Below are 22,087 nucleotides of genomic sequence, written 5' to 3'. Positions count from 1 at the left end.
ATGGTAAAAATGCCACACTGAAAGTTACAAAAGAATATGCAGATGTAATTTTATGTTACGAAGTAGCAGACATTTATTGAATATACAGGATTCAATAACCAAACATATTAGAGAAGTTAATGAATTTCCAAGTAGAGAAGTATTTGAAGTTATGTTCACACGAACTCTAACTTAGGCCCATACTTATCCTTGGTGTTGCCAATTTAGTGACTTTCAACTGTTTTTCGGTGACAATTTCTTTTAACTTGTCTCTGCTTAAATAGGGATTTAGCGACTTTTTCAGCACCCTCTAGTGACAAAAATAGAACTTTCTCCATTGATAATAAGGAATTTAGTGACTATTTAACTATGGTTCGGCAACTTTCTGTAACTTCAGTTGGCAACACTACCTATAGTATCATTTCGTCTACAGTAAAGCCGTAGCTTAAATGAATCAGATTAATGTATCACCTTATTAATTTATTCTTATGGGAAATTGACACATGCAAAGAACATCAGTCAGCTGACATTAGCATTTATCGTAAATGCTAGCAAGCTGGGCAAAAAATTTCTATTACCTTATAAGTCTGACTCTGCATTTCACCAGATGGATAAGGTGGGGGAGGTGGATGACCATAGGGCACTAGCCCTATTGGAGTCCCTGTTGGCTGTTCCATCTGAGGGACTGATGGCAGAAGGGAGGCCTCCTCTGATTTTGGTATCACAGCCACTGTCCCTGCCATGCCTGCACCCTCTGCTGTGAAGCTCGGTGATGTAGACTGCAGCATGGTTTCAATGCTGGACATTTTCAGAGAACTTTCAGAAGGCACTATGGTCCTCCTAGTGAGTGAGGTGTCTTCAAGGATTGGTGCAGGAGATATTTCTTCACTTTCCTCCACTTTACTTTCTATGTATGATGCTGATGTTCTTGGTAGAAGAATGACGTCCTCCATTCTACTTTCTAAAGCAGATGTGGAACCTATATCATGGAGAACAAAAGTATAACAAGCATGACATTGATATCGTTCACATATTCATTGATCAGCTAAAATAAAACGCCAATACTACGTTAAATATCATTATAGTCAATACGAGAGGACCATATATTTTGGTAATAGAGATACGCATGAAATTCTCCAAAATTACTATCCTTGTTACATCTATCCTTCTAGATGCCTAAAATACAGTACTTAAGCAAACCAAACTCGTGAAATAACGCAAAATTTGATTCACTGTGCGAAATATATCAATAACCACGAAATATAGCCATTCTATTACAAAAACTACGAAATATACATCAACATTTTATTCAATGTTATTAAAAAACATATCTGTGGCTTTTGTTTCAGTTAATTTGTCAACCACCTTATAACACCAATATTTCTGTATTTTATCTATAGTTAACGTATGCACTAATTTTTACTATCTCTATGACTATCAAAAAAAGATCGATTTCTGTAGTCTTCAATCCTTGCTACAAACTGTTATGCAACAGAGACTATATTTTGATGTGAAGAAGTTTTGGGGAGACTAGTAGAGAAACACACAATTCGGTGTGAATTGTTTGCAGGCAGAGAGGTTCCCTACATGTGGACAGTGAGAGGGGTTTTTCTATGTACTGTACATCAAAATATTTAATGATTGTTGCACAAATCTTCATGTGGACAATGTAGAAAACATACTTAGTTTATATTTTCATGATAGTCATATGTGTAAGAAAAAAGTTTTATATATCAAACACAACAAAATACATATTAATTGATAACTCATTTCACGAAATACTCACCAAAATGAGAATTTATTTCACAAAATACTCACTGAAATAGTGGCAGGTTTAACACCGAAATCACTCATTTTATTTCACCAAAAAATACAGTCCCTACCAATTCAATTGAAATATGTTTCCATTGTTCCATTCTTCAGCTTGGGGAATTTCTCTTGTGAAATGTTGGTTTATGACGTTCTACCCTCCCCTCTCCCCAATACATATCCCAGACTGTTTTGTATAATGAATGTTATTTTTCTAGCATTAACATTTACAGCCCACTAATGATTTCATGTTTAACACTAGCCATATCCAATGTGATTTTAACACTGGCATATCTATTTTTACTGTATAGTAAAACTGCAACTTTCACTTTAAATTTTGTCATGTAACAAGTTTTTAAATTCAGAAGAAGCTGCAAGATCAGTTTCTTTGGTTAAATATGGGAGGGAGAGTATGAGCTATGCTTGTTGGATACCCGGTGTCAATACATTTACTACTCACAGAATATTCCAAACATGTGGAGAAATTATCTACAGAATATTCCAAAAATGTGGAGAAATTAATGTTTCATCTAGAAGATCTGGCTGAATAGGCACCAGAAAAGATATATTCGTCAGTGACGATCAGTATCTGAGACTGAAAGTTTTACAAGACCATGACTTCTGTAAAAGCACTACATTACCTAAAAAAAAGATGGAGGATTTTTCAGTGTAAGAACAATAAGAACAAGACCAGAGGAGACAGATCTCAACTCTAGGACACGCAGATCCCATGTTGCCTTATCAACATCACTTCTGAACAGAGGAGCATAGGAAGACTGTTCTCTTACTTAAGTAGGCCATCCATCTCCAATCATTTATAAAGTCCACCAATGCTCCTCTGTCTTGACCTGATGTTAACATTGCAAAGGTGTTAGTGGTAAGGTTTTACTATCATATTAAACAAGGTGAACACTTTCTCCAGTCCTCCTTTACTTTTTGTCTCTAAAAATATCATATAGTTAAAGGCAAAATCTGACAGTTATAAAACAAATGAATACAAATGTGAGTATACCATAAATATCAGCATGCGCCTGCAGTTGTTCAACTGTTCTAGTGTCTGCACTGGCTACAGAAGTGATAGACTTTGCTGGAAAAGTTATTTTATGTCTCCTTCCACCTCTGACCCCTCTGGAAGTTGATGGAACACTTCCTTGATGATGGCTTTTCTTTATATGTCTTACCTGCGAAACAACAGGTATTTATTTTTAATAATTCATTCTCCTGAAATTTCAGATTACAAAACTTACTCTCTATTTAAGTCTGTATGTGATTTCCGAAAAAGTCTTAAAAGTTTTTATATCAGAAGAAACTGAATATTATAATGAAATGATACAAAAATATATACATACCACGAAGAACATAGAGTCTGCATTATAAAAACGTATTTCCTAACACTTCAGTTACAATTAAAGTTAAACCAAGTTCTCAGTGGTGACAATGAAACAATGTAACAGTGACGAATATTTCGTTGTCTAGATGACATCATAAAATCGTCAAGTATTTCACGAACCTCAACACGTCTTCACTCACAATGTGTAATCAGCCTCAGGTTGGTGTTGCACGTAACTATCAGCCTCTTTTAAGGTACATACATATGAGATGTAATATGCAATGCCGACAGCAGAAAGAATGTGGTACTGATTCATAAAATCAACACTTGTACGACTATACCACACACAATTTGTTACTTCAAGCATTCTCATATTATCACTTTTTCCACTAAGACTTCAATTGGCTGGATATAATCACACAATTTCTAATGACAAGAAATGCTGGGTAAATTCGTAAAAATTTAATGGAGATATAATAATGCAGTTTTCTAAATAAAAGCATTGTGGGACCCTAAGTGGCCTCCTTCCACAAGAGTGTACGAATGTACATGTGTTGAGAAGACACTGGAAGAAATAAGGCACGAAGACTGTGAGTGAGTGAGTGAGTGAGTGAGTGAGTGAGTGAGTGAGTGTGTGTGTGTGCGTGCGTGTGGGTGTGCGTGCATCCATGGGTGCCTGTGTATGTAAAGTAATCTTCAAAAAGTTTTGAGAGACAAATTATAAAACTCGCCATGTTTTGTTTATGTTTACATGAAATCATGAACCGAGCAAGCTCTTATTGAATTAATTTTATTAAAAGTTTCCTATTTTTGTACTCCATGTTCGTTTCCTTCAGAATTTTGATCATTTTATTGTAAACAGTAGGAATGCAAGAGAGACCACAGCATGCAATACATATAAAGCAATATTTCGTTGTTGATTTTATGAAACTTCCTATGTGACAGTATAGAGCATAATTTTTTCATGAGAAAGAAAAAATTAATTAAACATCAATAGGCCTACAGAAGAATACTAGATAATTCGGTGGAAAATGTTGGTGAATATGATGACATCATCAAGGCTCAATGTGGGCCTATTCATGTTCAATTAATTTTTTCTTTCTCCTGAAAAATTATGTTTCTGTACTGTCACATAGCAGGTTTCATAAAATTAACGACGATTTACTTTCCTGGTCACTGCATCTATATCCTTACAGTATTACAGCGTTAAGAATATCATAACTATACATAATATTGGAGAAAAGTTCTTCACACCCTTTATCAGTTGCAGCTAAAATGGACTGAGATTCCCATAGACCTTCAAAGTGCAGAAAGGCTGGAGGAGGAGGAAGAGGAGGGGGAGGAGGAGGAGGAGGAGGAGGAGGAGAGAGAGAGAGAGAGAGAGAGCGAGAGAGAGATAGAGAGTGGCAACAAGTGGAAAAGAAAAATAGCAGTGGAAATGGATAGGGATGGAAAGCTAAAGAGAAAGAATGAAGCAAAGTGAGAAACAGAGGATGAGAGACAACGAAAGACGAAAAAGTCAGAGACAGAACAGGACAGTGAAAGAAGAGCGAAACAGCGTGAAAGAGAGAGAGTGAAAGGAAGTGTGACTGTGAAAGGGACAGAGTGAAAAGAGAGAGTAAGAGTGAAAGGAAACGTGAGAAAGAGATTGAAAGAGTGACAGTGAGAGGAATAGTGGAATAGAATTAAAGGGACTAAGAGTAAAAGGAAAAGTGAGAGAGGAAGAATGAGAGACAGTGAGAGGAGGAGTGAAATAAGTGCATTAGAGTAAAAGGAAGAGCAAGTGACAGTAAAAGAAAAAGTGAGTGAGAGGAAGAGTTACCGAGTGAAAGAAAGTGACACAAAGGAAAAGTGAGATAAAGGGTGAAAGAAAGAGTAAGTGATAAAAAAGTGAAGAAACGAGGAACTAGAACAAAAACGAAGTGTGGAAGATAGAGACAGACATAGAAAGAATCAGAGTTACATTCAGATCCAAAATGAAAGATGTGCAGAAAGTGGAGGTGACAGAGCAATATGGAGCAAAGTGAAAGAGACAAGGAATGAAAGAACTTAACACAAAGAGAGAGTGAAAGAAAGGGGCCAAAGGATAAGACAGGCAGATAGTACGGGAGGGTGAGAGTGATGAGAAACAGGAGGCAGGAAATACTAAGGAAAATGAAAATGAAAGAAGTTATTCGTTGGTATCTTACCAAATGGTCTTTACGTCCAAAACGCTGGGGGCAGAACTGACAGAGAAAATCTCTCTTGCCTGTGTGCACCACAAGGTGTCTCCTCACATCTTTACGTGTGAAGAAGCGCCGCTCACAGTGCTCGCAACGAAACTTGCGGTCTGCAGGGCTCTTCACTGTTCTGGAACCAGCGTGAACCTAAACAGACGAACTACAATATTACATGTTAATAAAGTTCTCAACACCTCAGCAGTACACATTCCATGTGTCAGTAATTTGTAACAATAAAGTTGCATTAATAGAATATGAAAGAGTTTGGTGAATAATGATCAAGCATGGGAAATTCAGAGATGTGGGAAGGTAGATTTTTTTCATCTCATTTCATTGCATGATTCTTAAATTATAGTTCACGAAAATAAACTATAAACATTAATATCATTTATAACATGATAAAGGAACTAAATTGTGGGTACGTAAAATACATAATATCACCTTTGTGAGATTTTATTTATTTTTTTTTTTTTGCAATATTAAAACAAATATATGAAAACTCATGTTTCAACGTTTGTATTCAAAATTATCAGTATATACTCTTGTCAGTTTCTGTGAGAAAAATCATCATATACATAGATTGGCTAAAAAGTAATGGCAACACTGCTGTCACGTGACGATGGTGCATTCGAGAGCTGCCAGCTGTGTGGACATGAACAAGGACTGTTAGATGAGTTAGTGCAGCCAGCGGCGACAGTACTCCATCAATCTACTGCAGTGTGTAGAACGTTCACTTTCATAGGGATAGTGCGAGCGCCCTAAGACCATCCTTACAAAACTAGAGCAACGTTCCTGGATCAAAATTGAAATGGCACGAGGTCATAGGGTACAAGAATATTTTCAGGGACTGCGTGAAGCATGTGGCGATGCAGCGTTGCCATATCACAAAGTTGCACGATGGGTTAAAGCGTTCCGGGAAGGCCTTGTTGCACCAGTACCAAAGGGAAGGTGACGACTTTCTTGGAAGAATCGTCGCTATGGACGAAACCTGGACTCGCTCGTATGAATCAAACTTGAAACGCCAATCAAATGAATGGAAGCATCCCAGTTCTCCTTGCCCAAAGAAAGTGCGCCCTACACAAAGTGCTGTGAAGGAGATGTTCATTGTGGCGTATGACATTGATGGGGTAATACTGCACCACGCTGTACCTCCAAGGCAGACGGAAAACGCGGACTACTGGAACATCCACCGTACTCACCCGATATGATCCATGTGAGATTACGATCTTTTCACCAAAGTGAAAGAACCACTGCGAGGGACCCGGTACAATACCAGAGATGAACTTATCAACATCAACAAAGATGGATGCGCTGATGTGTACGACGCCTTCCAAACATTTGGCAAAAGGTAATAAATAAGAGGGGCGACTATATAGAAGGTACGTAAATGTTGTACCCCTGTGAATAAAGCCATGTCAGAAATATCGAACTGTTGCCATTACTTTTTATCCAACCCTAGTATACTCCAAATGACGAGCTCATTTTCAAAATGTCTCCTGTCCACCTGACAACAAAAATGAGCTTCCTGTGTCCATGCATTCTTCAAATATAACTTTACATACAGCTGTTATGATATGGCTTCTGAACGCCCTCTAAACCACTAAATCTTGCGTTAAAAGTGACTATTGGAATCAAACTGACTCTTGTCCACAGCAAAATTGCGACAAAATATCAGTTCCAGCTTTGGAATCGAAGAGTCTCATGCTCCCATTTGATTCTAAATGCACCCAGCATCTTTGGTTTCAGAATGTCTCTTGCCCAACTGGTAAGAAATTTTAGATTTAAAAATGTTTTTCGTCATTTCTCATAAAATTATGGGAATGGACAAAGTTCGTTTTGAAAATAAGCTCCTCAATTAAAGTTACACTACATTACTACGTTATGTTTTCATATATAATATTCTCTACTGTACTGACCATAATAATGCAGATGCATTTTCTATTAAAAAATGCTAGTAAATTTAATTTAAATGGCTATTTATTCTTACAATTTTCTATTTATTTCCGTATTTTATTTTTGTCCCTGATATTCTATTTCATAGTACTGGTATTTTTACATTTCACAGTAATGCACTATTTATATCACCATATTCAGCCACGCAAAGCAGAATAGAAATCCAGCCAGATATAGATTCAATATGACCAGGGCATAAAAACTTGTGCTTAAAAACAAGATTTGTGACAACATACAAATTAACTATACATTACCAACATCGAAGAAATATTTGGAGAGCAAAAAAAGAATTTGTGAAGAATATATTTAGAAATAACAATAACAGTATTGAAATCAGCCTAACTCACTAAATATTGATGTATTTCCTTCTCTCCTGCAGTGAAAACCTCGTTCTATCACTGCCAGTTTGCACAGCAGGAAGGTATTTCAGTAGGGTATTTGGACTAGTTGAGAACCTAATAGGACATTTAACACACACCTTCATCTCAAACAGCAGAAATAACTAAAATGCTCTTTCAATTAATATCACTTAATAAAAGAATTGTATTCCAATGGATACCATCCCATTGTGGAATCCTGGGAAACGAGAATGCGGATGCACTAGCAAAGAAGGGCAGCACTGCTACTTACAGACCTGTTACTAAATCTACATATTACTCTGTGAAAAGATTTATTAAATCTGCATACTTAGACTTCAACAAACAAAATTTGATAACACAATCTCAAGGGAAAAAATGGAACTCTCTGCATCATAATCCATAGTTAATTCCCGATTTACAACGAAAATCGTCTGTCGCTGCATTTAGATTGGCAACAGGCCATGATTGTTTGGCCAAACACCTGCATAGAATTGGAATATATCAGTCCCCTAACTGCCCATTGTGTAACTCAAACCAACAAATGGATTCGGAACACCTCAAAATCTGTGCTTCAGTGGCTGACCATGATAATATCTTTGAAAAATATTAGAGTGCAAGAGGTCAAATGACTTTATTGTCAAACACCTGGCATTAGAAAACAACAACATTTAACAATGACGGCAATGCTTCCACGAGAAAATAAAAAAAACCCTTCTGCTGGAAGTCAAATTACTTCATATCACTTACCAGGAATTTGTAAAGCACTTCACCATCTTGAATCTATAACACTGATTCTTTAGATACATTTCCAATTACTTTGTTCCTGTCATATCTCTGTTCTGAAGTAGTCACAGGATGAAATATTGAATACCTTGAGATGGTGAAGTATGTCAGGGGTTGTACTGAAGTGCCGACCACAAACACCACAGTCTAATGCACCATCATCTTGTGCAGCATGCAAGGCTAGGTGGCGTCGATGACTAAGTGGGGAACCATATTCTCTGCCACAGCGATCACAACGCCATCTTGCTCGAACTACGCTATGAACCTAAAATACGCAAAAATAAACAGTGTCATACAGATAGTATTTGCCTTAATTATAACAGTGACTGTTACAATCTAAAAATAGAAGAAGATGCTAATAACAAATATGCTCAATTTTAAGATACGAGATCTTCTTAACTAGTCTTGGATTAATTGACTGACAATTTCAATTGTTGTGCCTTATTCTCTGTGGTCTACTGCTTCTCATACTTGCTTTAAAGTATTGCAGATTAAATCAAGGCCGAAGGTTCAAAGATTGAATGGATTTTTAAAGGCAATAAAAACCCTTAGCTTTTTTTTTTTTTTTTTTTTGAAGGATGTGAAACCAGAGGGCGAAAAGGTGACGGGGGCAAATAAAAAAAGCGCACACACATACACACAAAAAACCCTCCCTCCCGAGATCATACAAAATTATACAATACTACGAGATTATGTTATTGGCAGTGAAAGTTGCGGTCTGCCATCTCTTTGCTATATAAGAAGACGCAGAAAAAAATCAACAGGTGCATAGCTTTTAAGTCTGTACATCAGTTTGGTGAACCTTTCACTTGCTCTGAAGAATATTTTTCATACTAAACATCAGTACTCCAGCTCAGACATTCCTGGTCAGTCTCAAAAGGAATTATATGATGGCACAATTTATTACACCTTATTCCTTTCTAAAGCGCAGAAACATCTGAAAGAAATATTTTGACAATGAAAGAAAACACCAATTTTTTAGGTATCAACTGTAAATTGTCCAGACATTTTCCAGAAGTATACCTACTTTTCTTTCAACTTCTACCAAGGAGTTCCAGCAGCTCAGACATTCAACACCAGACTGTAAAAGGAAAGGTCCTGAGTTCGAGAGTAGTGTGGTTTATTGTTCTACATTATACATTTAGAACTATTGCTGTAATTTATTTATGAGTCTGTTTCTCGTATATTTAAAAAAACAGACACATACTGTAATTACTACTTCTTTCTTAAACAAAATGTCTAACAGCAAATTATATTTTCTCAACATAATTCGTTCATCCAAAAATGACCAAATTTTCAATGACTACACATATCTACAGTCATCATTACCATATGCAGATTATGACTCACCCATATCTATGATGAAACAAATTCGAAAGCAATCACTTTCTATGAATAGAGGAAGGTTGGAGGTTTAAATGCCATATTCGTTTGTACGTTTCTCCTATGAGATAAAAACGTGCTGTTGAATATATACAGTGTGTCTCAGGAGGAAAGGTCAATAATAGCATCCTGAGTCCTGAGACATTTCTTGTTTTATTTTTGAAGTTGAATATAATTCTACTTACTTACTTATGGCTTTTAAGGAACCCGGAGGTTCATTGCCACCCTCACATAAGCCCGCCATCGGTCCCTATCTTGAGTAAGATCAATCCAGTCTCTACAATCAAATCCCACCTCCCTGAAATCCATTTTAATATTATCTTCCCTTCTACGTCTCGACCTCCCCAAAGGTCCTTTTCCCTCCGGACTCCCAACTAACACTCTATATGCATTTCTGGATTCATCCATATGTACTACATGCCCTGCCCATCTCAAACGTCTGGATTTAATGTTCTTAATTATGTTAGGTAAAGAATACAATGAGTGCAGTTCTGTGTTGTGTAACTTTCTCCATTCTCCTGTAACTTCATCCCTCTTAGTCCCAAATATTTTCCTAAGCACCTTATTCTCAAACACTCTTAACCCTTGTTCTTCTCTCGAAGTGAGAGTCCAAGTTTCACAACCATAAACAACAAACAGTAATATAACTATTTTATAAATTCTAACTTTCAGATATTTTGAGAACATATTTTATAAATTCTAACTTTCAGATATTTTGAGAACAGACTAGATGATAAAAGCTGCTCAACCGAATAATAACAAGCATTTCCCATATTTATTCTGTGTTTAATTTCTTCCCGAGTATCATTTATATTTGTTACTGTTGTTCCAAGATATTTGAATTTTTCTACCTCTTCAAAGAATAAATTTCCAATTCTTATATTTACATTTCGTACAATATTCCAGTCACGAGACATAATCATATACTTTTTCTTTTTGGGATATAGGCTACTTCCAAACCTATCTCTTTACTTGCTTCAAGTAAAATTCCTGTGTTTTCCCTAATCGTTCGTGGATTTTCTCCTAACATTTTCACGTTGTCTGCATAAACAAGGAGATGATATAACCCGTTCAATTCCAAATCCTCTCTGTTATCCTGAACTTTCCTAATGGCATACTCTAGAACAAAGTTAAAAAATAAAGGTGATAGTGCATCTCCTTGCTTTAGCCCGCAGTGAATTGTAAACGCATCTAACAGAAACTGACCTATACAGACTCTACTGTACGTTTCACTCAGACACATTTTAATTAATCAAACTAGTTTCTTGGGAATGTCAAATTCAATAAGAATATCATATAAATCTTCTCTCTTAACTGAGTCATATGACTTTTTGAAATCTATGAATAACTGATGTACTGTACCCTTATACTCCCATTTTTTCTCCAATATCTGTCAAATGCAAAAAATGTGATCAATAGTCAATCTATTACTGCTGTTGAAAAAGAGACCATTGAGGCTTTGTTAGATGCAGACTTCCTGATTGTAGAATGTGTGCTAGAGTTTTCAATACATTGCATGAAACTGGTATGCTTTCCAGCTTTCATGTGTCATCCAAACAAAGACATCAACACAATGTGGAGGAAGAAGAGAACATTGTTGTGGTCCAGCATTGTCCTACTATTAACATGTAATGAACTTCTGCATATCTCAATGTTTATGGACACGTGTATGACAAAAACTGCATGATGAATGATTGTACTCACTTTGCCTACAATGTGTGCAAAATCTTTACAGAGAGAACTATCCCAAGTGTCTACGATTTTGTCACTGGTTACATACGAATCATCAACTGATTCCAGTAATACTATTCTCTGATGAAGCTACGCTCACCCATAACAGAATCAGTAATATACGCAACAGTCATTTATGGTGTCTCGTTATTTTAGACTATCATATGGAGCGATTTTTGCGACAGGAATACTAGAGGACATTTATTTGGTTACACAACATATTACATATAAGGATGATGGAGCCCCCTTCTCATTACTGGCAATGTGTGTGGTCTCATTTTAATATCAAATTTCCTAATCAGTGGATTGGTCGTGGCAGTACCATTCCCTAGTCACCAAGATCTCCAGACTTCAATCCCTTGAATTATGGAACTGGATAACGGGTGAAGTGTACAGAAGGAAAGTTAATACACGAGACAAGCTGCTCCCACACATAATGGATGCTGATGTCAATGTCAAGAAATGTCATGATGATCTTAGATGAGCAACATATGACATTCTCTCATGAGTCGAAAAATACATTGAGATGAGGAGTGAAATTTTTAAAAATGTATTATAAATCTTTGTCACTTGAACAAGAAATAACATAAATAAAAAAAAGTTTTTAAACTATTTACATTTAAACAGTTCTGTCTTGACAACTATTCAGTATAGACTACATATTCATATGCACTTTTTTATTCCAAATGACATACTACGATCTCCCAAAATACTGACTTTTCCTCCTGGGACACCCTGAATACAGACTACCTAATAAAGGGAAATGTTATTCCTACAATAAGGCATGCATTAAGGAAAAAAAAAACAGTAAATGTGTTAAATATTTTAAACATGTGAGAAAGGTATCCACAAATAAATTCCAGCAAAAATTCTGATGTAAGAATAATACGGCTAAAAAATAAAGAAAGAAAAAGTGGTTCAAAATTTCGGAATCTCTCTGTTGAAAGTACGGTACTGGTATTTAACATCTAAGGTATCCAAGATCACAGGCAGACGTGGGAAGTGTATTGATGTATGAAAGAATGGGTGAAAAACTGCAAATTTCTCTGCCAGTAACTCGACATCCTTCAAACACTGTAACTTATAATATAGTTCTGTTATGTTTCTTTTTCCATCATTAATTTCATTTGAAAGAAAATCATCAAATATGGTAACCCCTCAAGGCCTAGGCCTATATTCTTCTTGTAAGAAAAGAATATCTTACACTGTAAGAAGACAAACTGGGTACAGGAAGGGCTTCATAGACAATAACAGAAGCTATAAGCAATCAATGAATAATTTAAGAGTCATCATAAAAAAATTTAACTTAGCCTACTTAAAGTTTAATATTTAATTAATGCTGCAATTTTAAAAATGGGTTTTCACTTGAGCAAGTGGTGACAGTGGAAATGGAGGTACTATAGTCGTGATGCTGTTATTCCCGGCGGACTCCTCCTCTTTGCTTACGTCTTAGGAAGTGAAGGCTCTTTAAAGTATAGATAGGTAGTATCGTTCGCCATTTTTGTTCTTTCGTTGCCGAGCTATCATACGAGGAATCTACTTGCCACATCGTTAAACATTGTCATGTCGTACCTCCTATGATAATAAATCGAACGCACTGTAATTGAGCAAATAACTGAACAGCAAATTAACGTCTTCATGTGCTTTCTGCAAACGCCAACAAAGGAGCCAAAATGGCAGGCGATTATATTAAGCATTTATCGAGCCTTAAGAAATGAATAACGTCTTCATAAGCGAATCACAAGACACACACGTTTAAATGTAGCCGACCTGCAATGCGATTGGCTGCCAGAAATTAGAGCGACGGGACTATAGTAGTGCTAGAAGGGAATGGCAATGGAGATGGCGATTGATGATATAGAAAGAGATGGGGCAATGATGTAATGTGATAGTAGTGGAGGTAGTTGTGGTGGTGGAAATGCCTTTGTGATGATAGTAGCAGTAGTGATGCCAGTGGTATTGATGCTGTTTCTATTTTTATCATCATCATCAACAGCAGCAGCAGCAACAATAACACTTTCGACTGCAGAAATTACTTACTGTCAAACTTACAATATACCGGTACAATGCTAGATGAGAATAGTTCCTTTGTGACATGGAAGAGAAAAAAACAGTGAAAAATTTGCTAAAAGTCTTCTGGTCGAAGAAAATAAATTCGTTACATGCTGTAAACTGAGCAAAACTGGATCCCAGTTCTTCACACTCAATATGGGATCTAAGGGCTAACTACTCGACCACAAGACGACCATACATTGATACAAACTCACCTTGGCATGGTTTTGGAGGTGGTCCTTGCGATGGAAGCTGCGATCGCAGGAATTGCAGCGATATCGACGTTCAGAGTCTGAAGAGTGTATCAACGCATGACGCACTAGTTTGAACTTTGATGAAAATGCTTTGTTACATTCTGAGCAGGCAAAAGGACGCTCACCCGTATGAGAATACATGTGCTGACTTAGCTTGCCCGGACTGCCAAACACCTTCGAGCAGATGGGACACACGTGATTGCCCTTCCTCTTCACTCCACTCGCACCTGCAACAACCGAGACGCTCGGCGTTGCCGACTCTCCCACTGCAGAACTAGACGCACTCAACCCCGGATGGGCAGTATACATGTGATTGCTCAGTCGACCTGGACTCACAAACACTTTTGAACACACGCGGCATGTATGGCCACTTCTCCTCTTTCCCCCACCTCCCCTGATGCCAATACTAATGTTAGAAATGTCCAATTCCTCGAGCTTTGAACTGGAGGCGGGGTGAGACTGAATATGTTGACTTAGTTTTCCTAGACTAACAAATGCTTTAGAGCAGATATGACAAACATGGCTTCCTCTCCTACTACCATTGCTGCCTAATGGATCAGACATTCCACTTGCACCGGAATGAGATTCCAAGTGCTGGTTAAACTTGGTGAAGCTGCTGAACACCACCGAGCAAACAGGGCAAGTATAGGTCTCACTTCTCTTAGTCCCTGCTATCCTCTTTTCTGATTCCACTTCCATCATAGACTCTCCACTGCTACTACTATTACTAGACTCTTCCATTCCTTTTTCCTGACTAGATTCACTCATACTCGTCTCTCTCTGTCGTTGAATATTTTCCTCATTTTTAATATCCTTCTTGGTTTTTGTCTTCTCCTCTTCCCGATCATGCAACCTCTTTCCAGAGCTTTCTGCTTCCTGCGGCGGGCCCAATTCCAGCTTGCTCCTCAAACTCAGTCGCAAGGTGCTGGGTCTGAGACTGCTTCGCAGGGATGTGAGAGTCCCCCTGCTGGAGGACGGGGTCTCCGTGCTCTCTGCAGCGGGTCTGTTCTTGCTGAACGTGGTCGCATCTCTCTTGTCACTACTAACTAAGGCACTATCATCACTAAGCTGAGGTTTAAGTATGTGAACTGGCAACGGAGTGCTCTCACTGAAAAATATCAATGAACTAGACTGCGTGCTATATTGTTTCCGAGAGGCGACACTGCGTACACCAGAACTCAACACACTTCCTGAAGGCACATTTGGAATACTGGTGCCTGCACTAGTTGTGGATGCATCACCAGTAACAGGGTGTGGTACAGGCTCCACAATACTTTCAAACTCTGGCATGGACTCAGAGCTCGCAGCCTCTACATCTTGGCGGATGGTTTCTGGTGGTGTTGCTGAGCTTGTTGAAGGCTCAGTAACAATTGGAGGAGCAACTGCACTGCCACTGCTCGCAGATGGTGCTATCTCGCGGGGTTCTTCCACTCCTTGACCTGTTCTACCTGCCTGTCGTCTGGTTGCAGCCAGTGCACTCCTAGACAGTCGCGCCCCCTGCCGCCTGTGCAGGGAGACTGCAGAGCAGGTACAAGCGGAGCGCTGCTGCTGGCACGAGGGACAAGTCCTGGGACGCAATTGTCGGCCTGGTGGCGGATTCTCTTCTTCCACCACAGCAGGCACATCTATACAGAACAAAGCAAATAAAACTAATCTGAACCTCATCATCCAGAACTCCAATACTACTAGCCATGCAATTAAATTAAATTTTACATGTTATTGCAAAAGTAATAACGATGGTGTGTGGGTAGAGGGAGATAAGCCATAAAAATGGATTTTGAGTGAAATGAAAATTAAACATCGCACCCTTATTGCAAATAAATTTCTACATAAATAAAATACTAGTATTCCTTTGTTTTTTGCACACCCAACTGTAGACTTTAACTTGTGTATTCCCCTGGGGAAAAAAATCTCCATTTGCACAAAAAATGACTTAACCTCCTTTACCCGAACATCATCAATATACCATATTGTTTCAATTCTTTTTAATTCTATAGCTATAATTTATAGATATATTCTTAAGAAATTAAAGAAAGAATGGTGTCAGTCAGGAGTGGAAGGGGCATTTACAATTAATGAATACAATATTTTTCTTTTCCTTGAAGACGAAGGTAAATCCATCCTAGTTATTTTTGGAACATGTTTGTAATTGTTAATTGGTTACTCACTAAACAGAGAAACATTACAAGAATCAAATGGAATTTTCATATTCTTTCTACGTATTTTTAGATATCAGTGAGTTAAGCAGTACTGCTATCTAGTGTGGCTCCAAAATAGTCCATGGACTAAGGCAAAATTTTTTATTTCATTTGAGTTACATACAATAGCTGTTCAGGTCAACAGCGTGGTCTAGGGATAGTGAGTGAGACTCATAATTTGGCGTCGTGGGTTCAAATCCCACTTGAACTGATTACTTGGTTGGGTTATTCCTGTCAGGCAAATGTCAGGTAATCTTATGGTACATCCTCGGATTCATCCTGCCACAATATGATATCAATAACACAATTCCACTAACATTAAATAACTACCAAGTTAACACAGCATCATTAAAATATCAATAAAAGAAAACAATTTTTCTCAAACAAAGATATATGCTATTCTTAATCTGCACCTTGGAAAGCTTGAGTCGATGATATCGAAATATGATACCTTAGAATCATTCAGCATAACCTCTAGGTTGAAGAGTGTAGAACACAATATGGCGACTGACAAGAAATAGTAACACACTCTAAGATCCATCCACAATGAAAAAAATAAATAAATAAAACTAAATTTATTCTGCTGCTTTTCCACCACCGCTTCCTCCTCCTTTCAAAATATATGTTACATGCATGATTCATTATAAAGAAATAAGGCCTGTTTACTAACTGCTTAATGAATAAATTTTGCGAATAACACAAAGTTATTCTTGTGATGCAATAATTATATTTAAATTATTTTTATGTACCACAGTAATAAAGGGTTTTTAAAAAATCAGATGACATTGTTGGAACTTCATTAGAATAATACACAAAAATAAAACATGATTCCATTCACAAAAAAAATGAGGTTCATCTGTGTGAAAATGGATTAATAGAAAAAAATAAATAAAACATGATCGCCATTTTAATCAGTTATTAACAGCTTTTCTTCCAATTTCTGTACAGCATTCAGAAGAAAATTATGGAATCCCTAAGCAAGAGTACTAAAAGAACAAAGAAAGAAAAACTCTTACTTTTAGAACACCCGATAGCTAGAATTTAGCAGGAATTTAATATTGGTGCCTCCAGAAGCCAGAAGTTAGAAAAATGCTGGCTTATGCCTCGTAATTTTTCTGTGCCAATAATTTTCTGGAATATCTGTAAAACCATCGTAGCATTTATATTGTTTCTACGGATTCTGGGCTAACAGGTAGTTTTTCTATTTACAAATAACCAGTCTCTTCAAACAGCCCAACAAGTTTCTGTAATGATGACAGAGTAGGCCTACAACATCTACTCCCCAAACCATTTAGAATTTTAGAGAAATAAACTTTTCTCAGGGGTTGGTAAATTCTCTATTATGTTAAAAATAATAATGAATAAGACAAAAAGAAACAAAACCATTACTTCGAAGAACAAATCTGGAGTATGGGAGATGTAATAACCTGCAGCAGCATTTTGACACACACGTTAACAAAGCAAACGAAATGAAACAACTGGAAACAGGTATGGAGACGTAAAATCCCATTCTTTTTTCTATTTGTATGTAAACCTTATTTCTAACAAAGTTTTGGAGATTTCCAAAAGCATCTTGAATAATAATATTATACATTAAACAAAATTTAGGAAGAGAGAGATAAATTTAACAAATTTCTACGTTACATTGTAAGTAATTGTGTAACTTGTACAAACTCAGAGCAGAGCTAATTACTTACTGGCTTTTAAGGAACCCGGAGATTCAATGCCGCCCTCACATAAGCCCCCCATTGGTCCCTATCCCGAGCAAGACCAATCCAGTCTCTATCATCATAACCCACCTCCCTCAAATCGATTTTAATATTATCTTCCCATCTACGTCTCGGCCTCCCCAAAGGTCTTTTTCCCTCCGGCCTCCCAACTAACATTCTATATGCATTTCTGGATTCGCCCATACTTGCTACATACCCTGGCCGTCTCAAACGTCTGGATTTAATGTTCCTAATTATGTCAGGTGAAGAATACAAAGAGCACAACTAATTACCACAATAATTACAGATCAACAATATTCCACTATATGTTATGACAAAAATCATAGCATTTGTTTATCTTATTTATTATTATTATTATTATTATTATTATTTTTCTTCTGCTTCAAGTAAAACACAATAAATTTATTTATTCATTCATTTTAAAAACAATCACTGAGCTTGTCTGAGGCCCAAAAAGCCAAAAAACTATTTAAAAAAAAAAAAAAAAAGTCGAAAGCCTTATAAACTTAACATACTTTTGGAAAGAGAAAATTCAAAGAATTACCTGATGGTTTTGCCAAAGGCCTAGTGCCCATGATGGCAGCATATTCCTTGGCATACCACACTTTCAGCTCTTCCCCAGGTGCAATGTCCTGCAAAACAAAATATCAATTCTATAGGCCATGACAATAATCACTTGAATTTTTCAACTTCTTCAGTTGGCAATATTAAAATAAAGTCCTAATTTTAAATAAAAATGAACACTATAGCATACATGACACATTCCAAATAATAAGACTGAACTTGAAGAGCACTCATCTGTAGTTACAATCAACTGAGTCAAGCAGGCACTAAATGAAAAGTGTTTTTCTCTTCTGAATGGGTAGACAAACTTTGCAAAACCCCATTTCATGTTACCAATAATACTCCTGTTTGTAGTTTATTTACATGATATACGAGTACAATTTAAAGATATACGTGAATGCCAAGTTCAGAGTTAAAATCAACCACATTCAACAATACCTCACTTTCAGAGAAGTGAGTGTAAAGGTTATTTAAGTAATTCATCAGTGTTCTTGAGAAATGCTACAATCTGGCAAAAAACATTGAACACAAGAAGTGATTCTCTACTGCAATGAGAAATATGATGTATCAGCTTTACATGGGAGTGTTTATCTTGACATTTCACAAACAATGGACTTCACCTACGAATCCTTTAAATAATTCATTATCATTCAATAAGATGAACTTTCGTTTCTGTATTGCATTTCTTACAATCCGAAAAAGTAATTCCTAACATATAAATGATACAACTATGTGCATGTCATAAATTTTGCAGAAATTCGTATCAAATAGCTATTGATACTGTATACTGTACTTTCGCTATTACAGTATTATTTTGCTGTTTACGAAAACCAGTACATAACTCTGATAGCAACATTAATAAACTTTTAAATATACGTAATGTAAATAATTGTGTACTAATTCACCTGTAATAACCGTAACTTCTAAGAAAATTTGTATTCAAATTTAACACAAATATAAAAAATTATCATACTAAATTACAACTACGAGTATGTTATTTACCAAGAAATATGAGAGAAATATCATTCAATATCTTCAAAATTCTAGTAATCATTGTTTTCTCCAGATCATGTATTTGTATTCTATTACAGTTACCTCATGAGTGATGCCTTATTGGTGTCACTTATGGGATTGCAACCTATCTTCAGACAGTTGACTAAACAACAATTGTAAGCAGAACAGTTACTTCTGTTGGGAAGTTTTAACCATGTTTATTTTAAGTCAGTTTTATTGCTTTCAGTCAAGATAATGTTTGGTTACGATCTTTTCATTTCTGTATTTATTTTATTGAATTTTGCTGAAGTTTTTCTGTTAATTTGTAGCATTTATAAAGTTTTTCTGTTGAAGATCTATAACAAATGTAATAATTTTTATTAAATTTAATCAATGTGACATTATTAAGGAATAATATTTCTTGTAATAAATAATTTTATTCAAAATTACAACCTAAAAGAAATACTTTAGAATTCATGTTTTGATTTTCAGATAAGTCAGTTATTAAATACAAAAAATAATAACGGGCGAAAACGTTTATAATACATTATTTATATTTAACATGTATTAACAAATGTTAAAATTAAATTGATAAGTCTAAGACTGAACATTTTAAACATTATTTATTGTATCTAAAGGAAATATGTTTACCTAATGTGGCTATGTTTTATTTTCAGAACGAACTGCACCTACAACATCAATTATTCCATTATTGTTGTTCTCATCTGTCTTAGAGTTTTATGATGAATTAACGGCAATATCGAAATTCCAATGAAACAGGTTACTAACTGCTGTCTTCAGAGATAACACACATTACATTGCTAAAATGAAATTTATTTCGTTTTTGAAACGAAATAAGAAGAGAGTTTCGACATTCCGTAAACAAGATAAATTCTGATTCTCACTGAGTTTTAATTCTGTTTAAAGCACTGAAATGTAGCAAGGAAACTAAAATTCAGCCATTCATATGAATAAATTTTCTCTCTCATATTCAAATTTCAATCTGCAATGTGCACAATCCTCAAATTTTCAAACTTTTCAAAGAAATAATCTACAGTCATGTCTAGAAAATACAACTTACTGTTGACACTAGGTCTACTGCAGCAAGTATACAAGTGCCTCTCATGCAGAGGTAACAGTTACAAATAAACAGATCTATGTGCTCATCATAGTGATAGTCGAAACTGGCAAATCCATATATAATTTTACAGATAACAATTACTGTGTATAAATGGTTGAATGATGGGAGAAGAAACAGGAGTGACGTCTTTGTTCACCAGAAATACAACTACAACTCATTAAGATGTCAATCTGGACATCTTGTGTGAAAATCTAAGTTCTGCTAATAGCATGCCATCCATTTCAGTGAGGAAATGAAGAACACACTCCGCAAAAAAAAAAAGAAACTGAAATTTGTCCTTGCCTTAGTTGTAACGAAGTAGATGGCAGCATTGTACTGGAATGCAACGAGATTTTGCTGGTGATGGTCCCTGGCGGGCGCCACCAACACCATCCAGTTGCAGAAATCTTCATTGCCTGGCCCAGTGTTCAAACAGATCACTGGTCCTTTATTATCAGTTCTGCCACCTTTATACAGACGAAATTCCAAGCGTCCAGCCGTTGTGCCGGTGTCTATGTTACTAGTACTGCTATAAGCACGACCCTTCTTTCTTGGTGCCTGCAGAGGTCCAAATCGTGTCCGTCGTTTGATGAATTCTTTGCTGAACACAGATAATCCTAAGAAATATCACACTGTGTTACTTGTCATGTTCAATAATGTTTTCTTTAATTGATTTACTTTACAACACTTTATTCAAATGCAGCAGTTACCTAGTGTCTAAGTGAGACGAAGGTGATAATGTCAGCAAACTGAGTTACCAAGAATTTGCTCTCAAATGGTTGAGGGAAAACCCCAGAAAAAATCTAAAGTAGGTAACTTCTCCCTACCAGGATTTGAACCTGGGCCCGTTCGTTTCATGCTCAGACATGCTAATCATTATTCCACAGCAGTGGACATCAATATTGTTAGTGGTGCAATACAGAATGAGGCAATTTCAAGATAACTGGCTCATTTCAAGTACATACAAACGCTATTCAAAAATAACTTCTTCTGCTACTACCTTAGTCATGTTTTTATTATTCAATAATGCTGTCAACTGCGCGGTTATACAGACTCTATGGAACTTGTAGTAGCAAAATGAGTCCAAATATTCGCCAAAGGATTATCGGAAATTCATCTTAAAGTTGGGGAAAACCTCGGAAAAAAAAAGACTCAATCAATTAACCACAGTAAGATTCATAAGCATGCATAAATGCTAACTCAGAGCAAGGGTTCCACTCTCTACTTCCAGAACACGACAATGGTATTATTACTTGCTAGTTTTCAAATGCTCCACTTGGACTTACTTGTTGTTTAAAAATTCGATTTGTTAGTTTATTACTAAACCAGCATTACTACATAACAGTCAGAAGTCAGTTCCTATTCGAAGAGCTTTACCCAGAATACAAGCTCAATGATCACATTTTTCAGCAAAACAAAAGATTATACAAGAGAAAACCGAATAAGGAATACCATGGCAAAATCAATTAAAAGTAAAAGAAATAAAGACAGAAAATATGCATGTATTGATTAAAAAAATGATATGAAAAAAATAATAAATAGTGTTCTACATACATCTTACAAATAGTGTTCCTTTAGAATCACTTATTTATCCTTTTAGCCCCATATAGGTTCCATTACTAAATACCAC

General features: G+C 36.3%; 1 protein-coding gene across 1 annotated transcript in view; it reads right to left on the bottom strand.

Moving 5' to 3' along the window:
• LOC138703595 (PR domain zinc finger protein 15-like) overlaps positions 1-22,087 on the bottom strand; it is a 30,370-nt gene that overhangs the window by 6,644 nt on the left and 1,639 nt on the right. Inside the window, exons 4-10 of the mRNA XM_069831611.1 lie at positions 20,761-21,074; positions 18,325-18,412; positions 13,814-15,477; positions 8,521-8,697; positions 5,308-5,484; positions 2,801-2,969; positions 558-958 (exon numbers count right to left, since the gene is read on the bottom strand). Coding sequence (XP_069687712.1) covers positions 558-958; positions 2,801-2,969; positions 5,308-5,484; positions 8,521-8,697; positions 13,814-15,477; positions 18,325-18,412; positions 20,761-21,074 — 2,990 coding nt within the window. The remainder of the gene's footprint in view (positions 1-557; positions 959-2,800; positions 2,970-5,307; positions 5,485-8,520; positions 8,698-13,813; positions 15,478-18,324; positions 18,413-20,760; positions 21,075-22,087) is intronic.

This window comes from Periplaneta americana, chromosome 7 (genome assembly GCF_040183065.1).
Source record: "Periplaneta americana isolate PAMFEO1 chromosome 7, P.americana_PAMFEO1_priV1, whole genome shotgun sequence".
In the NCBI taxonomy this organism is placed as follows: Eukaryota; Metazoa; Arthropoda; class Insecta; order Blattodea; family Blattidae; genus Periplaneta; species Periplaneta americana.
This window is presented reverse-complemented; position numbering and strand designations above follow the sequence as displayed.